The sequence below is a fragment of the Vipera ursinii genome (genome assembly GCF_947247035.1).
Source record: "Vipera ursinii genome assembly, chromosome: 3".
In the NCBI taxonomy this organism is placed as follows: domain Eukaryota; kingdom Metazoa; phylum Chordata; class Lepidosauria; order Squamata; family Viperidae; genus Vipera; species Vipera ursinii.
Window position 1 is genome coordinate 34,577,921 of NC_139516.1, and position 19,538 is coordinate 34,597,458.

Genomic DNA, 19,538 nt, shown 5'->3' on the forward strand with positions numbered 1-19,538 from the left:
TCAAATTGTGGCATTTATTACCACTGCATTATTCATAATGCATTGAAAAATGCATTTCTTATTAGCAGCCTTCACAGTAGCACTTTTTCATGCCACTCTTATTTTAGGCTTTTGTGGGCTTATGTGTCTAGAGATATTTAGAACTTCCGTAATTTATAACAACACTGAGATTGTTGTAAATTATATTGTATGTATTTTGGTAATGTTCTTACCAGGGCTGGGTGTACATTGGATGTTGGGATGTAGTTTTGAATCATCAGGGTCTAGCTGGAAATCTTCCATGTCTAGGTAATCTAAACAGTAATAAAGAAATTACAAGCATGTTAATACTTAACTTGCTTTTATACTGAGAATGAAACATTTCTCTTATGTTCTTAAAATCATGGCTGTTGAAGTGACATAAATATCAACTCTGTTATATTACTTTACTGGATCTCATACAGCTCATCTTGAAAAAAAATATTTTTGTGACTTAACATGCTAGGAAACTGAAGATAAACTAAACATATATAACAATTGTTAAAAATGAATGGACAGAACACATTTCTAGACTGGGGAATTGTCTTTGAAAAGTTAGTTCTATCAAGTTACATCTATAAAATAACTACTCTGCAGAGCATTAAAGGAGTTGCAGTTTCAAAGGAGATATAACTACACTATGTCCCTTAACACCAAACTGGTAGGAATCAAAGGATATTTCTTTGGAGGGTTTTTTTTTCCTGAAATGTTGCTGCTTGGTTCTAAAGGGGCATGATTAGAATTCCAAGTCAGGACAGAAGAAAAAGTACTTTCAAAATTCTTTAAATAAATTCCAGGAAATCTAGAACCATATTTTGGTTTTTAATTTAAAAAAAAAGTATTTTTGTGCATGTCATATTTAATTTTCTAGCTTGCCTTGCCAACATTTTCTAATCTTTAACTTTAAACTTTATGAGAAGGGCATTGGGTAGCTCTATAGTAGTAGCATATCACTTCTGGAAAGTTTTCTTAATGTAGGGTTTAACCACTAGTCCTGAATCATCAACAGTTTAGGTCCAATTCTAGAGGTGGCTCCTGTGTCATTGGCTAGCAAATGAACTGTGTATTTCACAGGTATAGACTCTAATAAAGAGGATATTTGTAGTGCAGGGTTGAAATGAGTTGCCTTTGATGCTCTCTGAGCTTGGTTGTTTTCTTGGAGACTTTTCATTACCCAAACCAGGTTACATCATCAGTGCTAGTCCAGGTACAGACTTTTATGAAATGCAACTTGCTTTCCTTATGCTGGAATGAATGAAAACCTGTCTCTGCAGATTTTCTACTTTTGTCAATAAAATTATGTAAATCCTACCATTTAGTATTTTTTTCTCTCCAGTGAAGTTAGTTTTCTGTCTTCAAGAGAAAACTCACACAACACATAATATGATGAATGTTTCCAAGGATGTTTAACACACACACACAAAAAGATCGGATTTCAAGTCACTGCTACTTCCTTACAAAGGCAAACCCAGATCCACCTCAGCTGAACTAGGAAGATGCTGGCACCCAGAGAAGGACCTGTTGCCCAGTAGTCTAGACTTCGCTGTTTATTTTCTTGAAGGTGTTGAGAACATGATTTGGGACAGTTTTAGAAAAGATGCATATTCTTTTCCCACAAACATCTTGCCAGCAAAGCAGTCTAATTATACAAAGGGAGCCATACAGAGCTTCCAATGAACTGGCAAGCCAAAACTGACCTTGTATGCAATTGAATGCATAGCAAGACTCAATGGTCTGATGTACACTATATGTAAGACCCCTTCTTTTGCTGGCTTGAATCGACTCTGTTTTCTAGCTCGGACTGTGGCTGAACTAAAAAAATTTCCAGGAAGAGAAGAGAGCAAACCCTTCTTCCCAGCCATTGGCAAGCAGATGCAGAACCACAAGACTCCATTGTCGATGATAAACTAATGTCCTCCTTGAAACCACAGAGTTACTGGTAGTTCTGGAAGGTGACAAAAGAAAACGTGATTATACTCATGTTGGAATAATCAAAGTGGGCTGTCTGCTTCCCAAAGAGTGGAAATTAATTCCTACATCAACATGCTCATGACTACACAAACCATCAGGTAACTATCTGGCAAGCACTATGTTCTTTGTACCTGAAAGCAGGAGGTAACACAGGAATTGAGTGAGGAATGGGTATAAGGCATTCCCATATAGTAAATCAACCTTCAGTAGGGAAACAATGGTAATTGGAGCAGATATCTATATACCCTATTTTTTAAAATAGCAATAGCAATAAGGCTTAGATACTGCTCCATAGTGCTTTACAGCACTCTCTAAGCAGTTTACAAAATCAGCATGTTGCCCCTAACTATCTGGGTCCTCAATTTACTGAACTCGGCCGAATGGAAAGCTGAGTCAACCTTGAGGATCAAACTCCTGGCAGTGGGCAGAGTCAGCTTGGAATACTGCATTCTAACCACTGCACCAGCACAGCTTCTATTATTATTTCTTTATCCCCAAAGTACAGAAATGTAGAGTAAGGGGCTAGATTGGGGAAGTTTATGATAACACAAGAATACCAATTAAATATAAATTCTAACTGAACCCAGAAATCATTAAGCAGGTTGCAAGCAAAGACTTATCCCTTCAATCTTGCAATCATATCTGACCAAATCTGAGGAACTGTTTGCATAACTATAATAAAGTATGATAAGACTAGTATACTTTAGGCCACGATTTAAAACCAGGATGTAAAAGGAACAAGAGTTAGCAAGTCCGGTCTCCCCAGTTGTCTGCATCAAATAAGTTTCTCATTTCAAGTCCACTCTCAGTCTAGTTACTGGGTATGTGTGTGGGCTGCATGTTTATGCAATCCTGTTATGCAGCAAACAATCAATGTGGTGGTGTGAGAATTCATATACTTCCATCAATGTTTTTGCATGTCACTTGCAACTTCACAGAAATCCCCCCTGCCACAGAAAGATTTGAGTACTAGATCTCTTCTACCTAGTAGCCACAAGGTGTCTAACTATACAGAACTTTTCTGAAATGAAATCTCTTTCTTTTGAAGTACTTGTACAGAAGCTGTGATAAAAGATTGAGACTAGTCACAAACATTACAGTAACAGTGGAAGTGTACAGATGGAGTGATCGCCATTTACAGGTAGTTCTTGGCTTACAACCATTCTTTTAGTGACCATTCAAAGTTATAATGTAAAATTTTAGTTATAACCAGTCCTTGCATTTACAACCGACGCAGCATCCCATGGTCATGTGATCAAAATTTAGGTTCTTGGCAACCAGCATGTATTTACAACAGGTGCAATGTCCTGGGGTCATGGGATCGCCACTTGCAATTTTTGCAAAAGTCGGATTCACTTAATGACTGCCTGCTTCATTTAACAACTGCAGTGAGTCTCTTAAGAACCGTGGCAAAAAGATTCATAAAATTGAGCAAGACTCACTTAACAATCACCTTGCTTAACAACAGAAATTTTGGTCTCCGTTGTGGTAGCTCTGGTCCTTTTTGTCAGGGACCTGCCTAGAAGGCTGTGCTGAAAGGACCTCTAAATGAGATGGTGGCGTTATTGTTAAGGAGAAAACTTATTCTGGATGGGGTTGCGTTTCTCTGCAAACAGACCGGCCATTGGAGAGAGCACTTTGCCCTCTGCTGCCACTAGATTTGCAGGTAATAGCTATAGTTAAGAGTGAATTTTCACATGTATGGCTCTAGTGCCAACGATAACCTTTCCTGAATTGACTTGGTTTAGCAACAACCATCATCATCACTTTTGACTAATGCAGTGGGTCTATTTTTAAAAAGCATCTAAAAAACACAAGTGGTCTAAAATGTGGTAGCTAGATTTCCAGCAGGAACCAGATATAGGGACAAGGTAATAGTGTGCTGGCTACCAATTGTCCCCCAGTCATCATCTAAGGTGCTGAGGTTAACCTCTGAAGCTTTAAGCACCTTAGGGCCTCACTGTCTGAAACACTACCTTTCCCCCTAAGCACTTGCCCATTTAATTCCTCCGTATGTGTGTGTGTCTGCCTGTGTGCGTGCTTATGCATGTGTGTGCATGTACACAACCTTCATTGACTCCTGGTAATTACCTGGACAAGTCCCTGCAGTTTTCTTGGCAAGATTTTTGGAAGTAGTTTGTCACTGCTTTCTTCCTAATCCTGAGAGAGAATGACAAGCCCAAAGTCACCCAACTAGCTTCATTCAACTCATGCTCTCCTGGTTTCTAGCCTGGTGCTTTAAGCAAACTTGCTTTCTAATAATAAATAAATACTCCAAATATAGATAGTCCTCAACCTATGACAGTAGTTGAGTTTATGATCATAAGTCATTACAGTTATTAAGGGGGTCACTATGGACCCAATTTTATGATTTCTTTTTGCGGAAGTCATTAAGTAAATGTTATAGTCATTAAATAAATCCATGGGGTTTTTTTTGTTTTAAACTGACCAAAAGCATAAAAAATTGCAATGATATAACTGAGGGCTGCTGCAAACAGCCATAAAGGTGAGCTGGTTGCCAGGTCCCAAAATGTGATCAAGTGACCTCAGTGTGTGCATATGCAGCTATCGTAGCTTCAAAATTTGATCATAAGTAGCTTTGGGGTGGTGGTGGTCCATTATAACTTCAAATGTTCACTAAGCGATCAGTCGTAAGTCACTTAGTGACTGTAAAACAAGCTTGGATAGACTTTCCTTCTCAACAGGATTCCTGCATTTGTTATTATAAGCTATACCTCAGATTTTGCAAACTTAAAAGACAGAAGCAGCCTAAAACAAAACTTGATCTTACAATGATCAAGTCCCAGGCTCTTCTTGTAGCCATCATCATCATCATCAGGACTCATGTCCTCCGAGTCCCACTGACCGGAGAATTTGAAGAAGTTGCCACATGCTCCATAGGCACAGCACTGGTAGGCATAGGGCACCTCCAAGACCCTATGAAGAAGAACATGGAGTTATCAGTTATGGTATACTGCCATTCTTCACCCATATGGGCAAAGAAACAGATGTTGGAACTAGAGTGGCTGGTTTTCTTTTGCAAATTGAACATGGGAAGGGATAAAGTTAAAACGGAGAATTCCCAGATCAAAGATCTTGACCCTTTAACACTCTCACAGTAGAAGGGCATTTTGCACGGGCATTTTTCAAACAGACTTGAAAACAATCAATAACCCTTCTTTCTCACAACCACTAGAGATACAGAGGGCCATCCTCCCAAACATAGCAAGAGACCAATGTCTATTATTTTGCAGTGCCATGTAATGGACAATAGCACAGTAGTCATGTTTATTGCATTCTCAGTATATCACATAGTATAGCAATATTGAAGACTAAGATTATGCTACTCATGTCAGTCCAACTAGTACACAGAAAAAGGGCAATGAACAAGATGCAGGAAGTGCAGAAATAAAATTATTTAGGATACCTTTGCCAAGAATATAAAAAGTGACAGCCTTTTGGAAATTAGTGAAGAATGAACATTTCTGGATAGCCACTCAAATGTAATTATTCACCATCAGTATTTTATAGACTTTTTATCTTACATTGTCACGTTTATTTTTTGGTTTTACTTTGTTATTGCATTGTGTTATATTGTAAACTGAGATTAATTTATCTGAAGTTTTATTATATTTTATATTGTAAGTATAGACGATTCAAATCTTAAACTTTTCAGGACCAGAAATTTAAATTGGTAAAGGCAAGAAATTATTACGTTGTCCATACTGCTTCTTTTAATTCTGGTTATGTATGCATAAATGTATGCATGCATATATAAACATATAAATCTTGATGAATTTAACCACCACTCCCTCTCTCTAGAAACTAATTTTGTAAATATGGCTAAGGATTCCTGACAGATAATTTCTAGCACCATTTTCATAGAACTGTAGTTCCCAAGATTTTTTGGGAAAGCTAAAACAATTAAATGGGCACAAATAAGTATTTGCTTGTATCATATGTTCGTAGTATTCTCTGTCTTTGTAGGAATATAAAATAAGGAAATTCTGCACTCTAATTGCATAGTTTCTTGCTTTATATTCCTGCAAATAAAGAGATCATTCAATCTCTTTATAGAACCAGAACTAATCCTTGTGTTAGATGCCTGTATTATAACCAAGTGGATGCTTTCTTTGTATCAGACTGATAGGTTACCATGCTGATTGCTTGTGTATGTGAGTTTGGACAATGCCCGTAACAAGCTATTCAATGGTTCATCAATTTCTCAAATCAATGATGAACACAAAGTGCAAGCAGGAAGTTACAACTGCTCAAACCTTTATCTGAACTGAATTACATGGAAGTGCCTAGACAAAAAGACTTAGACAGCAAAAGGCAGATCAAAGTAAATTAAGTTTTTACCTTGGGAAGCCAGAAATTAGAAATGAATCTCACCGTATTTTGGGGAAACTTTCTTTAGTGAATGCTTCAGACAGTGCAGGATTGTCTTTGAGCTTCAAATGAGTCAGTCCACCCAAGCCAGCCAATGGAAGTGTCACCAGTTGATTGTCAGTCAAATCCCTGTGATAAACCAAAGCACAGGACCCATTGGAATAAACAGAAAGAGGCGTGGGAGACTCAGTGCAGCAGCATCTCCGAACACATTTATTTGATTTAGCATTCATACAGTTGCTGATTAAATTAAGTTTTGTATTCAATTCTTGATTATTTTAAAGCTAAAATGTATCTATGGGATGAGTTGATGGGCTATTGCTAGGAATAAACCAAGAAAGAAAGTCTAAAGCACATGTCTTTATCAGGATTAAGAGCAAACTGATACTTATGCTTTTGTATGCCTTTTTGAATTAGGGCTACCCCAAGTAATAATAGCACGGATGAGTTGGGACTATGCTGTGCTAGTACTGTATAGGGACAGGCAGGAAAAGTCTGATTGGTGATTTGGCCTTGGAAAGAAGCAGTTAGGAGTGCCATCTTGTAAGGGAAGAGGAGATTAAAATAGCTTCTCTCATGTGATATAGATTTGATATCTTAGAAATGCAATATGAATGCTTGGCTCTACAAACAGATTTAATATTTAGTCTCATACATGGTTGCAGCACATTAACATTGTAGAACATGGTAAACATCAATATAGCAACCATTATACTCTGCAGACCATTTTATTAGTCCCTGCTGGCCACTCACTTTACAACCACAGTTTTTATGGAACTAGTGACAGCATATAACACTTTTGGCTTATATTGGTATCTTTTTATTTCAGTTTTCTACAAGAGGCGATAAATAAATAAATAAATAAATAAATAAATAAATAAATAAATAAATAAATAAATAAATAAATAAATAAATAAATAAATAAATAAGATGGCTAAAACACAAAGATTCGTAAAACAAAACACAATTAAGATACAACAGTAAACTCCCAGGAAAGGATGTAGACATTTTCTGTAAAAAAGCATATATTTGTGATTATGTCCAATATAGGAAACTTTGTTATGCTTACTCCATCATTTTGGCAGTTTCTGTCTTGCTTCTTCCCTATTAGAGACTGTGATACTTCTATTGAATATCTTACTGCAATCAATAAGATATCAATATTACATCCAAATATTTCTAGCTTAGATGATGAAGCTTAACAGTTTACTATTCCTATATAGGCTACTTAAATTTATGTTGAACATATTGTCATGATTCCTTGAAGCTAGGAAACTCAGATTGTGTGCCTGGTCCTCTACCTTCAGCCATCATCTTTAAAGAAACCAAACAGATTTTTTTTTCTCTTTCTGTTCATGCATTTTATATGTTTCCCATAAATCATCCATTTCTATATAAGGAATGAAAACAGGGAAAGACACTCTTAACTCAAGCTAATCACCAAGTCACTCAGTGGTGGGATTCAGCCGGTTCGCACCACTTCGGCAGAACAGGTAGCTAATTTTTTGTTGCCCAGGCCCAGAATAGACTTCCAGAAGTGGCATCCACACAGAGAACCGGTTGTTCACATATTTGAATCCCATCACTGAGGTCACTGCAATAGTTGATATGTCCATATAGTTCACTCAGCAATAAAACCATGGCTTTCTTCTGGGACATTTCACAACTACTCATAGGCTTAAATTTTCATGGAGAAATTTTAATAATAATAATAATAATAATAATAATAATAATAATAATAATAGTAATAATAATGGTAATAGTAATAATAATAATAATAATAATAATAATAATAATAATAATAATGATGATGATGATGATGATGATGATGATGATGATGATGATGATGATGGAAGGGACATTGGAGGTCATCTAGTCCAACCCCCTGCTAAGGCAGGAAACCCTATACCATTTCAGGCAAATGGCTGTCCAGTCTCTTCTTAAAAACTTCCAGTGTTGGAGCATTCACCACTTCTGGAGGCAGGTTGTTCCACTGGTTAATTGTTCTGTCAAAATGTTTCTCCTTAGTTCTAAGTTGCTTCTCTCCTTGAGTAGTTTCCATCCATTGCTTCTTGTCCTGCTTTCAGGTGCTTTGGAGAATAGCTTGACTCCCTCTTCTTTGTGGCAGCCCCTGAGATATTGGAACACTGCTATCATGTCACCCTTCACCCTTCTCTTCGTTAAACTACACATACCCATTCCAGCAACCGTTCCCTATATGTTTTAGCCTCCAGTCCCCCAATCATCTTTGTTGCTCTTCTCTGTACCCTTTCTAGAATCTCAACATCTTTTTTACATTGTGGTGACCAAAACTGGATGCAGTATTCTAAGTGTGGCCTTACCAAGGCATTGTAAAGTGGTATTAGTACTTCACATGATCTTGATTCTATCCCTCTGTTAATGCAGCCTAGCACTGTGCTGGCTTTTTGGCAGCTGCAGCACACTGCTGGCTCATATTGAAGTGATTGTCTACTAGGACTCTGAGATCCCTCTCACAGTTACTACTATTGAGCAAGGTACCACCTATGCTATACCTGTGCATTTTATTTTTCCTGCCTAAATGTAGAACCTTACTTTTTTCAGCATTGAATTTCATTTTGTTAGATAGTGCCCAGTGTTTGAGTCTGTCCAGATCCTCCTGTATTTTAAGCCTATCTTCTGGAGTATTGGCTATTCCTGCCAGCTTGGTGTCATCTGCAAATTTGATGAGTTCCCCATCTATCCCCTCATCCAAATCATTGATGAAGATGTTGAAGAGCACTGGGCCCAGAACAGAGCCCTGGGGCACCCCACTACACACTTCCTTCCATGTAGATGCAGTTCCATTGAGGACCACACGCTGAGTACAGCCTGTCAGCCAGCTACGAATCCATCTGGTGCTGATGCTATCTAACCCACATTTTTCTATCTTATGAAGTAGTAGTTTGTGATCTACTTTATCAAATGCCTTACTGAAGTCCAAGTAAATTATATCTACAGCATTCCTCTGGTCCACTAATTTTGTCACTTGGTCAAAGAATGTAATAAGATTTGTCTGGCATGATCTGTTTTTGACAAACCCATGTTGACTTTTAGTGATGACTTTGTTTGCATCAAGGTGTTCGCTGATTTGTTGTTTGATTATCTTTTCCAGAATCTTCCCAGGTATTAAGGTCAGGCTGATAGGTCTGTAGTTTCCTGGATCTATTTTTTTTCTCTTTTTTAAAGATGGGAACTACATCAGCTCTCTTCCAGTCCTCTGGTAGTTCCCCAGTGCTCCAGGATCTTTGAAAAATATAGTTCAATGGTTCTGAGATCACGTCTGCCAGTTCCTTGAGAACTTAGGGGTGTAATCCATCTGGTCCTGGTGATTTGAACTCGTCTAGTGGTGCTCACTTACCATTTTCTTGCCTATCTTAACTTGCATTTCTATTCTGTTTTGTATGGCACTGGTTTTGGTAGGTTGGACTGTTTTTTCCCTTTGTGTAAAGACAGATGCAAAAAACGAGTTAAATTGTCCTATGTCCTATGCAATATAACTTACAGCTTGGTGAGTGAACGGAGCATCAGAAAAGCTTCAGAGTGTATAAACTGAATGTAATTCCAACTCAGGTCTCTGCAAAGCAAAATACATACTGTGATGGAAATGAATGCAACAAACACGACTACTGTGCCACTGTCCTTTACATGGAACTGGTCTCTTGTTATGTTTGGGAGGATGGTCCTCTGTATCTTTAGTGGTTGTGAGAAAGAAGGGTTATTGATTGTTTACAACTTACTGCTTTCCAGGTAGCAATTTTATTTACAATAATTTATTTATGTGTATTTAATTAATTTTGTTTTCTGGGAATTATCAGAATTATAATCTAACATATTTAGAAGGCATTAGAGTGGTCAAATGTAAGACTATAGATACTGATCCTGTTGCTTTGCACAGTTACCCATTATAATCTAACCCATATGATCAATTTAATTATTGGGATGCCAACTTCTTGCAAGCCAAAGAAAATTCCTGAATGATGCTCAGAGAAATTCAAATTTGCATGAAGATTTATGGATAACTTCTCTTTTGCAGAAGATCTGTTTTTATCAGTCCCAGATGTCTTTATTGTAACTATTAGAAACCCATTTTTAGGAGTCTTATTTTCTTACCTGACTGTCTATATTCCACTTTTTATACACTTTATACAGTTGGTATATGTAATACTTGCAATCTGCTGTGAAGGACATCAGTTAGAGGAAGGCAACACGGTATCAACTAGACCTTAGATGAGAATTCCTATCAGCTTGTGCTAGTATGAGCAGTGGCAAGATTGCCTGGCAATGGGTTTTAGATGTAATAGGGAATGTTATTTTAAAAATAAATTTAAAAATATAAAGTATCTGATAACATACCAAGCTTTTGAGATGGCCAAATAATTTCTGGAGGGTGTTGTGATTCAGGGTCAGCCTGTGGGTTCGGCAGTTGGGTCGGACGAATCAGAGGAGGAGGGGGGTGTTGAAGACCTTGCTGAGGGGGTTGAAGATCTTGCTGATGATAGCCCTCAGGCAGGCCCCTCCCACTTGGTCACCATGGAGACCCAGCTGTGTGAGCCTAACAGTGTGGATGAAGATGACCCACAGCTGGCCCTGTTCAAGGACGCCCGACGCAGGAGGCAGTCAAGTAGGAGTAAACAGAGGAAGGCTGTGGGGCTTCTCGGAAGGAGGCAGAGAGAGGCCACGCCCTGAACTCTTTATAAAGGGAATGTTTGGGGAGGGCTGGTTTGCTGAAAGCAACCGCTCAGATAGTGTTTCAAAGCTCCTGTATCTTGGTACGTGTCTTGTTTGTTTTTTGTGGTAATAAATTTGGCAGACGTCATTCCAGCCTCTTGCCGTTTATAAAGGGGTTGCCTTTCTGCAGGGCCGGTAGCAGGCTGGTACAGAACAGAGGGGAAAAAAAATCTATCTATAATGAAACTGCTTTCAGAAATTCTAAAGACTTCCTAATCCCAGTTGTGCCCTTTGCATGCAAAATGATTTCAGGTCAAACCAAATTAATGGATAATTAATGATAGGCCTCTGTATCAGTGAGGAGATGGAACAGATTTTCTTTTCCATCCCCAACTCTCATTATATCTAGAAGTGCCTCAAATTAGATGAATGAAAGAAAACTCAGGAACTTTCAAAGTGATCTAATTATTTGATCCCAAATCTATAACTATTGCTTTCCATGCTGCCATTGCCTTTCCTAGTTCATGTATAGCGTTTAGCTCAGGGCTATCACAAATAATCTTCAAAAACTTGGTGACTGATAGATTATTTACTGTCATCTAGTGAGCATCCAGTAATTCTCAGCCTAAATATGGAAGTATAAGGAGCCCCATTTCCATCTGTCCTGTTTGCCATTGTTCACTCCCTAGAGACTAAAATGGACAATGTGAAATTTGAACGGGCCCCGAACAAGGAGTATATATCGGAGGTGGTGACCCTTTAAGAGCTGTATGCAACGAAATTTCATTTTGATGTATGTCGATTGGTGTACATGCAAAGTGACAATAAAGTTAAAGTTATCATCAATGAACATGGAAGTAATTCTCCATACGGCAGCTTACACAAGCTTTTAGCTGCCTGCACTTTTACTTCTACTATTATCCACCTGAGAAAAACTCTTGGAAACTGGAGCATTTTTCCTGATTTGGCTTTTCCCAGAAAACCTGGGACTTCTAGAATGTTTGTGCGATTGTATGCCTCTGTGCACATTTGAATAAGTCATGTGGTGCTGTCTTCTAACCCGTATTCCAAAACCTTTAGTCAGGAGACTGGTATAGGGAAAGGGACAGAAATCAACACTGGGAGTTAAAAGAATTGGCATATAACTACTTTTGCACAGCAGTTAAAGTAGTTTACAGGCTAACAAGGCAGGTTAATGGTGAACTTTGTTTATTAAATATTTTGCAGACTTAAAAAATGGAAAAATTTTGAAATGTGGATCTATTTCTCCTCCTGTTTGTGATTTTGAAGAAGGTAACATATCATAGCTTTTTTCAGTGTGTGTGAGAGAAATGACACAATAAAGGCTGCCTTCCCCAATATGATGTCTTCCAGATGAATAGAATTTTCACTCCCCAAATCCCTATCCAACATAATCATTAGCCATGCTGGCTGGTAATTGTAGAGCCAGGGGTCAAATATTATAAACCAACATTTCTGGAGAGTACCAGGTGGGAAAGACTGCTATTTTGTGTTCATATTGCGGAAAAATCCAGAGAAAGAAATATTTTGGGGAATATTAAAAAGGCAGAATATATTTCCCCAAGGGAATAATGGAGAAGATCTTTAAAAAAACAGAAACCAGCCCCCAGAAACCAGTCCCAGTTCCTCTCCCCCAAGCAGAAATTAGGCAGAGGCCAGCTTTTAGAAATGTAGATGTAATGATCCATTCAGGAAGGTTGGAGCCAGGAAGCTATTAGGAAGACAAGGACACCTAAAATCTATATACCCCCACTCAAATTCTAAGGACAGGAGACATACCAAAGGGCACACTCAGATTCAAGTCAAAGTGCAAGACACAGGAAATACAAAGCCTCAAACAGGAAGAACTCCAAAGAAAAGCTCAAGAAGGTATAAAAGCCCACCACTCCCTGCTACATGAGGTCAGCTTTCCCAGAGCCACACTTCTGTCTGGCTCTGCTCTTCAATAAACAACAACCTTCTTTCTAAAGCAGTCTCCATTTTGTTTATTCCCAGCTTGGACTGGATCCTGATGAAGATTTTTCTTTCTACAATATTTTAAATTCATTTTGCAGAGTGCTTCTGCAACCTGGGTCTATGCCTAACTGTATTGGGGTTAAATATTGGGTGACAACTTACTTTGAAATTATATATATATATATGTGTGTGTGTGTGTGTGTGTGTGTGTGTGTGTGTTTATAACTGAGCCTGTAATCCTGTTAAGAGCATAGAGCCTTACTCAGTTCACAATCTCCTAACTCTTTTCTTCTATAATAGAAGGCCCTGACAGCTCCCTGCTGGCTGTACTTACAGGGAGCGCAAGGCTGTGAGCTGCCCAAAGGTGTCTGCTCCAATTTCGTGGATACAGTTGTGCTGAAGGCCACTGCAAAGACAGAAAGGCTGCAATGAGAGAGAAAAACGTGCTCTACTGGCAACAGAAGAAAGCATTTCTGAGAAGAAGGTTACTTCTATTAAGCATTGCACAGGGATTCAAATTTCAAGGGGAAAGTGGGTCAAGGAACATATCCACCCAGCCCTCTCCCACCCTTTTCCCCTTGAAGAGCCTCAGGCTTGGGGCAGTGCACCATTCAAATCAAAAGCGTGCAAGTAACAAAGTTTCTTTTTACCAAGAGTTCCCAGGCCTCTTCAACATCTGCTCCTGCTATGGAGCTTGGAGAGCTCCATGACACCAGATGATATTCTCAGCCACAAGAATACCATATCTAAAGGGAACAGGCAGAAAACACTGGGGACTCTGTGCTTTCATGTCATGCTTTCACGGTAACCTTTGTGACTCAAACTCAGTTATAAAATATTTGGGATGCTCCCATTATTTTCAGCATCGGAATGACACAAATATAATTCAGGCTTTTATGTTATCTACTGGCCACAATCAGAGAGGAAGGTGGGAGGGTGGAAAGTGGTAAAAAGAGAGAAAGAACATCTCCCCAGTCTCTGAGATATAAAACCTCCAGAGGACTCCACACTAGGTCACTATGTATCAGGTTTAATCTCTCAGTTGTTCACACATACCCACCGGATGCTCAGTAAGTTACTTGGATCTGGGAATTTCACAGCAAAGCAACACTTACATTTCTTCCAGCTTCTGGCACTGGTGAAAACTGGGCAGTTTCTCAATGTGATTGTGCGCAAGCTCACTGTGTGGAAAACAACAAAGGTTAGAACAAAGTCAGTCTTCTTAAAGGCCCTCTTGGCATGCATACGGTACAGAGGAAGGGAGTGCATGACCTCAGGCTATGCAGCTGGGTAAGCAGGAAACCCCACAGACAGGTAAATCTTCTTGTACCCAACTGATGCTTGGCACTGTTCCTTTTATTCATTTCATTATCCGGTTTCTGGTATTATTCCTTGATTACCCCAATCCAAGTTCTTATTAACTTGTCTATTGCACCCAATTTTCTACTACTAATAAAAAAAACCCGGTGCTATAAACAACCAATTTAGCGTTTCTCTAAGGCAGTAGAGGGCTTTGAAGCCCTTCAATAATAGCCCAATATTAAGGGACAGTTCAGCAACTAGTGGAAAGCTGCTGCAAGTTCTCCATTACTGCTTTAGAAGAGGAGCAACACATGTTTTCCCCACATGTTAGAGTAACATAACATCTGCTTTCATGCTGTTTGTGTTTCTGTAAGGTATTTTTGAGTGAGGTTCAAAATAACATAACTTAAAAACAATAGAATAAATAAAAAATGTTCAGCAGAGACGCATCCCAAATATTAATAAATGTGATACCATACATTACTTTAAACAGCTTTGTTTGTATGCTGGGAATGTTAAGTGCTAGATTTTTATTCTACAGGCCCTCCCCCACCATGTCTCAATTGCAGCAGGGTTTCCATCAACTTGCACTAAAGCATTTTTTATTTCAGATATCATTTTTTTTCCTCCATTTCCACCCTTGCTTTTTTGCAACCAGGGCTCTCAATTTATGCAAGCAATCTGAAAAAGGACACAGATATAATCATATGATTCCCTTACTATCAATTCCTGGAATGGAGAAAGGAGGCAGATGAAACACTTTCCACAACTGTCCAAAAGAACCCTTATATCTGATTGTTCAGCAACAGACCAATGAACTGTGTGTTGGTAGTAAAGGCAATTCCCCAAAGCCTGAAGAAAGCAAAATGTGCTTATAACTTACAGAACTCGTAGGCTGGCCAAGTGCTGACACATTCCTCCCGGAAGCAAATAGATTCCAGCCTGGGTTAAAGTCCTGCAGGAGAGGGGGAAAAGCACACTTCACATCATCATTTACTTCTTTAAGGGCTCAGGATAGCCCAAACCAGGATAGTCAGTTGGAAGACTGTTCAATAAATGATTAGTGTTACATGAAAATATATTTACCACGTAGCATGTGAACATCTCTTTGGCATCATGGCATAATTTCCAAGACTATAATGTACTCATTTATTTGAAGGAAATTGAGAAAACAACACAGAGATGAATTGGAATGTTTTCCTTATATTTTTCCCCCAGGTTCTAAACTAACATAATCCTCTGTTATCCCAGTAGAAAAATGAAATAGGAAAATGGATATATAATTGGTTCAACAGCTGTTCTTAGGTAAAACAATACAGAATAACGGTACTTTTCCAGATATAGGAAGATACAAGGATTTATGTGAGGTGGCATTGCTAAAGATGATGTGCAAACATGCTTGTTCAGTTTTCCACTTTCCTGAAAGATTATGGTTTTTTGGAACAGGGATGGGAAAACTATGGTTCTCCAGATGTTGCTCAACTAAAACTCACAGCGGTCCCAATCTGTACTTCAGAGGTAAGGAAAGCTGAGAGATGCAATGCAGCAACATTGTATTTTATTTATTTATTTTTATTTTAATTCCATTTATATCCTGCCCTTCTCCGAAGACTCAGGGCGGCTTACAAGCTTAGCAGTAGCCTTCATTCTATGTATATGCCTGCTTATTAGGGCTTTCACACACACCCCAAGCGGCATTATTACAAAGTCAGCTTAATTGCCCCCAACAATCTGGGTCCTCATTTTACCTACCTCGGAAGGATGGAAGGCTGAGTCAACCTTGAGCCTGGTGGGATGCGAACCTGCACTAATTGCAGGCAGCTGGTGTTACTTAAGGAGGCATTAGCCCACTGCTCCACCAAGGCTCTTTATTGGTAGCCAATGTGTGATGAGTTGGCATTTGATATCAAATGGGAGCAGTTAGGCTGCTTCTTGAGCATAATAAAAATTTGATTAGGCAAAATATGTATTTTGGGTCAGAAATAAGATATTGGCAGTATCTTTCTGCATTAGAAATCAGTGACATCATTCACTCATAATACAGCGTCCACAGCAAAGCACAAGGATGCCAAAATGACAATATGAATTTGGTGACATCATTACACAAATAAATACTTGCATCCTGATGTCTCATACAAAACTCATAACTGCAATTGCATGAGGGTATTACCACACAGGTTTTATCATTTTCTCCTTCCTTCCTCTCTCTCTGGGGCTCTCATGCACAAAGATATCCACAGGAGGGGAAAGCAAAGGGGTCCTGACAAAGATACTGCATTGTCATGACACAAATGCCACCTTTATGCATACTATCTCAATATGAAAGAAGAGACCTTAGGTTATGATATCACAGTACTATTTCACCATTCTGGCATCAACAGGATTAGTATGGATGCTTATGATATTACTTGTAAATATAATTGGAAGACTGGGGATCAATAAATGGCTCTGAATTTTATGGTGCTGTTTCTTACATAATTTGAAGTACAGGATTTCCAGCAAATGCTTTCTCTGGAATAGCTTGGATGTTGTTGTTATGGAAGCCCCTTTAAACAAACAAACAAAATTCTAGGTTGGTTAAAAGAAACAGAGTAGTAAAACTAAAATGTACTGCACAGCTGTATGAATGATGATTGAATGTGTCAAATGGACAAATTTCTCTTTTGCTGAATTCACATGGCTAAAAGTGTACATAAATAATGCTTTGCAGCTGCACGAACATGCAAATACATTATTTTATTTTATTTGTCAAATAAGCAATTCACATGAAAACAAAATTTGTGTTTGAATCCTCCAGCTACTCCATGATATAAGTATGTTTGTGTTTATAGTTTATGGGATGGAAACATTGAATGAAACTTGTAAACCAAATACCAAAGTTAACTTTTTAGTAAATCTGAATTAGAACAATTGTCTAGTATCATATGGCAATCAGAAATTCTATTAGAATATGCATTATCAAGCAAAAGAGACATCCTCTTTGCTTAAAGAACAATGTAAACTTGAGAGTCTACATCTTTATCCTGGGAGCAGCGTCATTTCATGTCACGAAGGCAACTAAAGTATTCCAGCTGAGTGGAATGCAGAAACTGGAAGCATCATGCACACAATTAGGGGCATGTGGATATACCTTAATGCCTGGGAAATCTACTCATAATGCATGAATCTTGCTTGAGATGTCACAAATTGTCCATGTCATAAAAGAATGAATGGACTTCAGTGAGGTGGAAAAGAGAATTCCACTGCAAGTAATAATTACAAGCCCCAAACTTCTTCTGGGAACAGAAAAACAGCAGGAAGAGCAAAAATTAGCCAAGGAAGAAGGAAAAAGAAAAGTACATCCCTGTCAGTTCTGTGTGCTTTTAATGGCTCTATCCAGACCTATAAGTGTGTACATATGTCATCACTGGGCTTAAAGCCATCATTAATAAAGCTCACAGCAGATTCCCTGCTGGTAATTAATAGTATGGAAGTTTTACAATACATTAATGATGTCTGTAAAACATTTACTGCCATGCTGGATATGATCAAGCAGAATTATGGAGAAATGGTAAAAGAATGCCCATTAGGGTTTGGGATTGCCCACATTAGAGTTGAGCCGAAATGATCTGTTTGAACATTATTCCTACAGAAAGAAAATAAAAGTCTTACAGCTCTTGAAGTCTATTGAGTGACTTAATCGCCATTGGGAATTCCATCAACTCATTATAATTTAGGTCCCTGGGAGGAAAAAAGTCAAAATCAACATTAAGAATCTTGGAAAAGTGCACCAGAGTGTAACATATTGCATAGGGTTAGGAAGAGTTACTAAGAGATGAGTTTTCCAGAATCATATTGTCACATGACTAAAAAACCCCTGATATTTCAAAGAGATGTAGTAAGAATCATCTGGACTGGGCCCAGGTAGCCTAGAATCTCATAGGGAAATTGTGGGTTTTTGTTTTTGTGTTTTTTGCTTCATAACAATTGTTCCAGGTGTCTTCTCTTAGATATGTCCAGGCACCGTTTTAGTTTAACCTAAAATTTTAATGTTCTGCTCTATTCCCATTATTATCCTAAAATAAAGGGAATATAGGAAAATATTTTTTCTCAGTCTGACAGCCTCCAAGTTTGTTGACAACACACCTGGCTGAGGATTCTTGGAACAGTAGTTCAACACATTTGGAGGACCCCAGGACAATGAAGGCTGCTTTAGTGTATGTTTAAATGTTACACTTTTTTTGCAGCTCACTCTGACAGCAGCATGAGCACCATTGAAACTAATGCAGCAGCTTCAGTATTTGCTGCCAAGACAAGTGATGTATGACAACTTTAAATACATGTAAAGAATGCACCTACCATTCTAATAACCCATCATTTACTTACCTGGTTGACAGACAGGAATTTGACACATTTTCCAAAAGAGATAAAAGTCTAAAAATGTGCTGCTTCCCCATTGGTTATGTCATGTATGAACTAGTTCATGGATCTTAGAAAAGGGGCAGAATACCCAAACTCTGATAAATACTTTTTCATACATTCCTACCTTTAATTGTTACTACATGAACATGATAAATTGCTCAAAAGATGTTCTAAGGATGTTAGTATTATATATTATCACATGAATTAGCATCACTAAACATTTAAGGAGAAAATGAAATTATACATGATCTGTATGAAATTATGTAATAATAATATAATAATAATAGGTCCTTAATATTAGCACTGTGGTTAAAGTGTGTCATCCATATCTTAATTTGTGGATTTGAATTAATCCAGATTTTTCTAGAGAGGGTTCCCCACTATTCTATTTTTATAATAGCGTGTTAATGAAAATATTGTTTCCAGTAGTATAAAGGTTTATCAATCATAATAATATTTTTATCTTTGGGGTTTGATGGATGGATGGATATGAATGTATCGATAAAAATCACATAATTGTAATTTCATTGACACGTACCATTTCAGTTCCAAGTATTTCTTCCCTATGACATAAGTTATTTCTCTTTACATGAGAATAAAAAGTTGGTACAAAGTTAGCAAATGCCAAAAGTTCTTGACATTGTTAGATTAGACCATTTCAGATAAAGTTTTTATAATTATGTAAGGAATCATAGCATGAAGAAAATTGTTTTGTTACAGACAATATACCTGATGCTATGTTAAAATATCACAAAATGATAGACAGATAAAGATAGATATATGATATA

The 19,538-nt window shown here is 38.0% G+C and overlaps 1 protein-coding gene across 1 annotated transcript in view; it reads right to left on the bottom strand.

Moving 5' to 3' along the window:
• Positions 1-19,538, bottom strand: part of LGR6 (leucine rich repeat containing G protein-coupled receptor 6) — a gene marked incomplete at its 5' end in the record, with an annotated part of 144,395 nt that overhangs the window by 1,856 nt on the left and 123,001 nt on the right. The window contains 9 exons of the mRNA XM_083359199.1: positions 213-293; positions 4,781-4,926; positions 6,385-6,510; positions 9,905-9,976; positions 13,382-13,453; positions 14,163-14,228; positions 15,233-15,304; positions 16,824-16,895; positions 18,001-18,069. Coding sequence (XP_083215325.1) covers positions 213-293; positions 4,781-4,926; positions 6,385-6,510; positions 9,905-9,976; positions 13,382-13,453; positions 14,163-14,228; positions 15,233-15,304; positions 16,824-16,895; positions 18,001-18,069 — 776 coding nt within the window. The remainder of the gene's footprint in view (positions 1-212; positions 294-4,780; positions 4,927-6,384; positions 6,511-9,904; positions 9,977-13,381; positions 13,454-14,162; positions 14,229-15,232; positions 15,305-16,823; positions 16,896-18,000; positions 18,070-19,538) is intronic.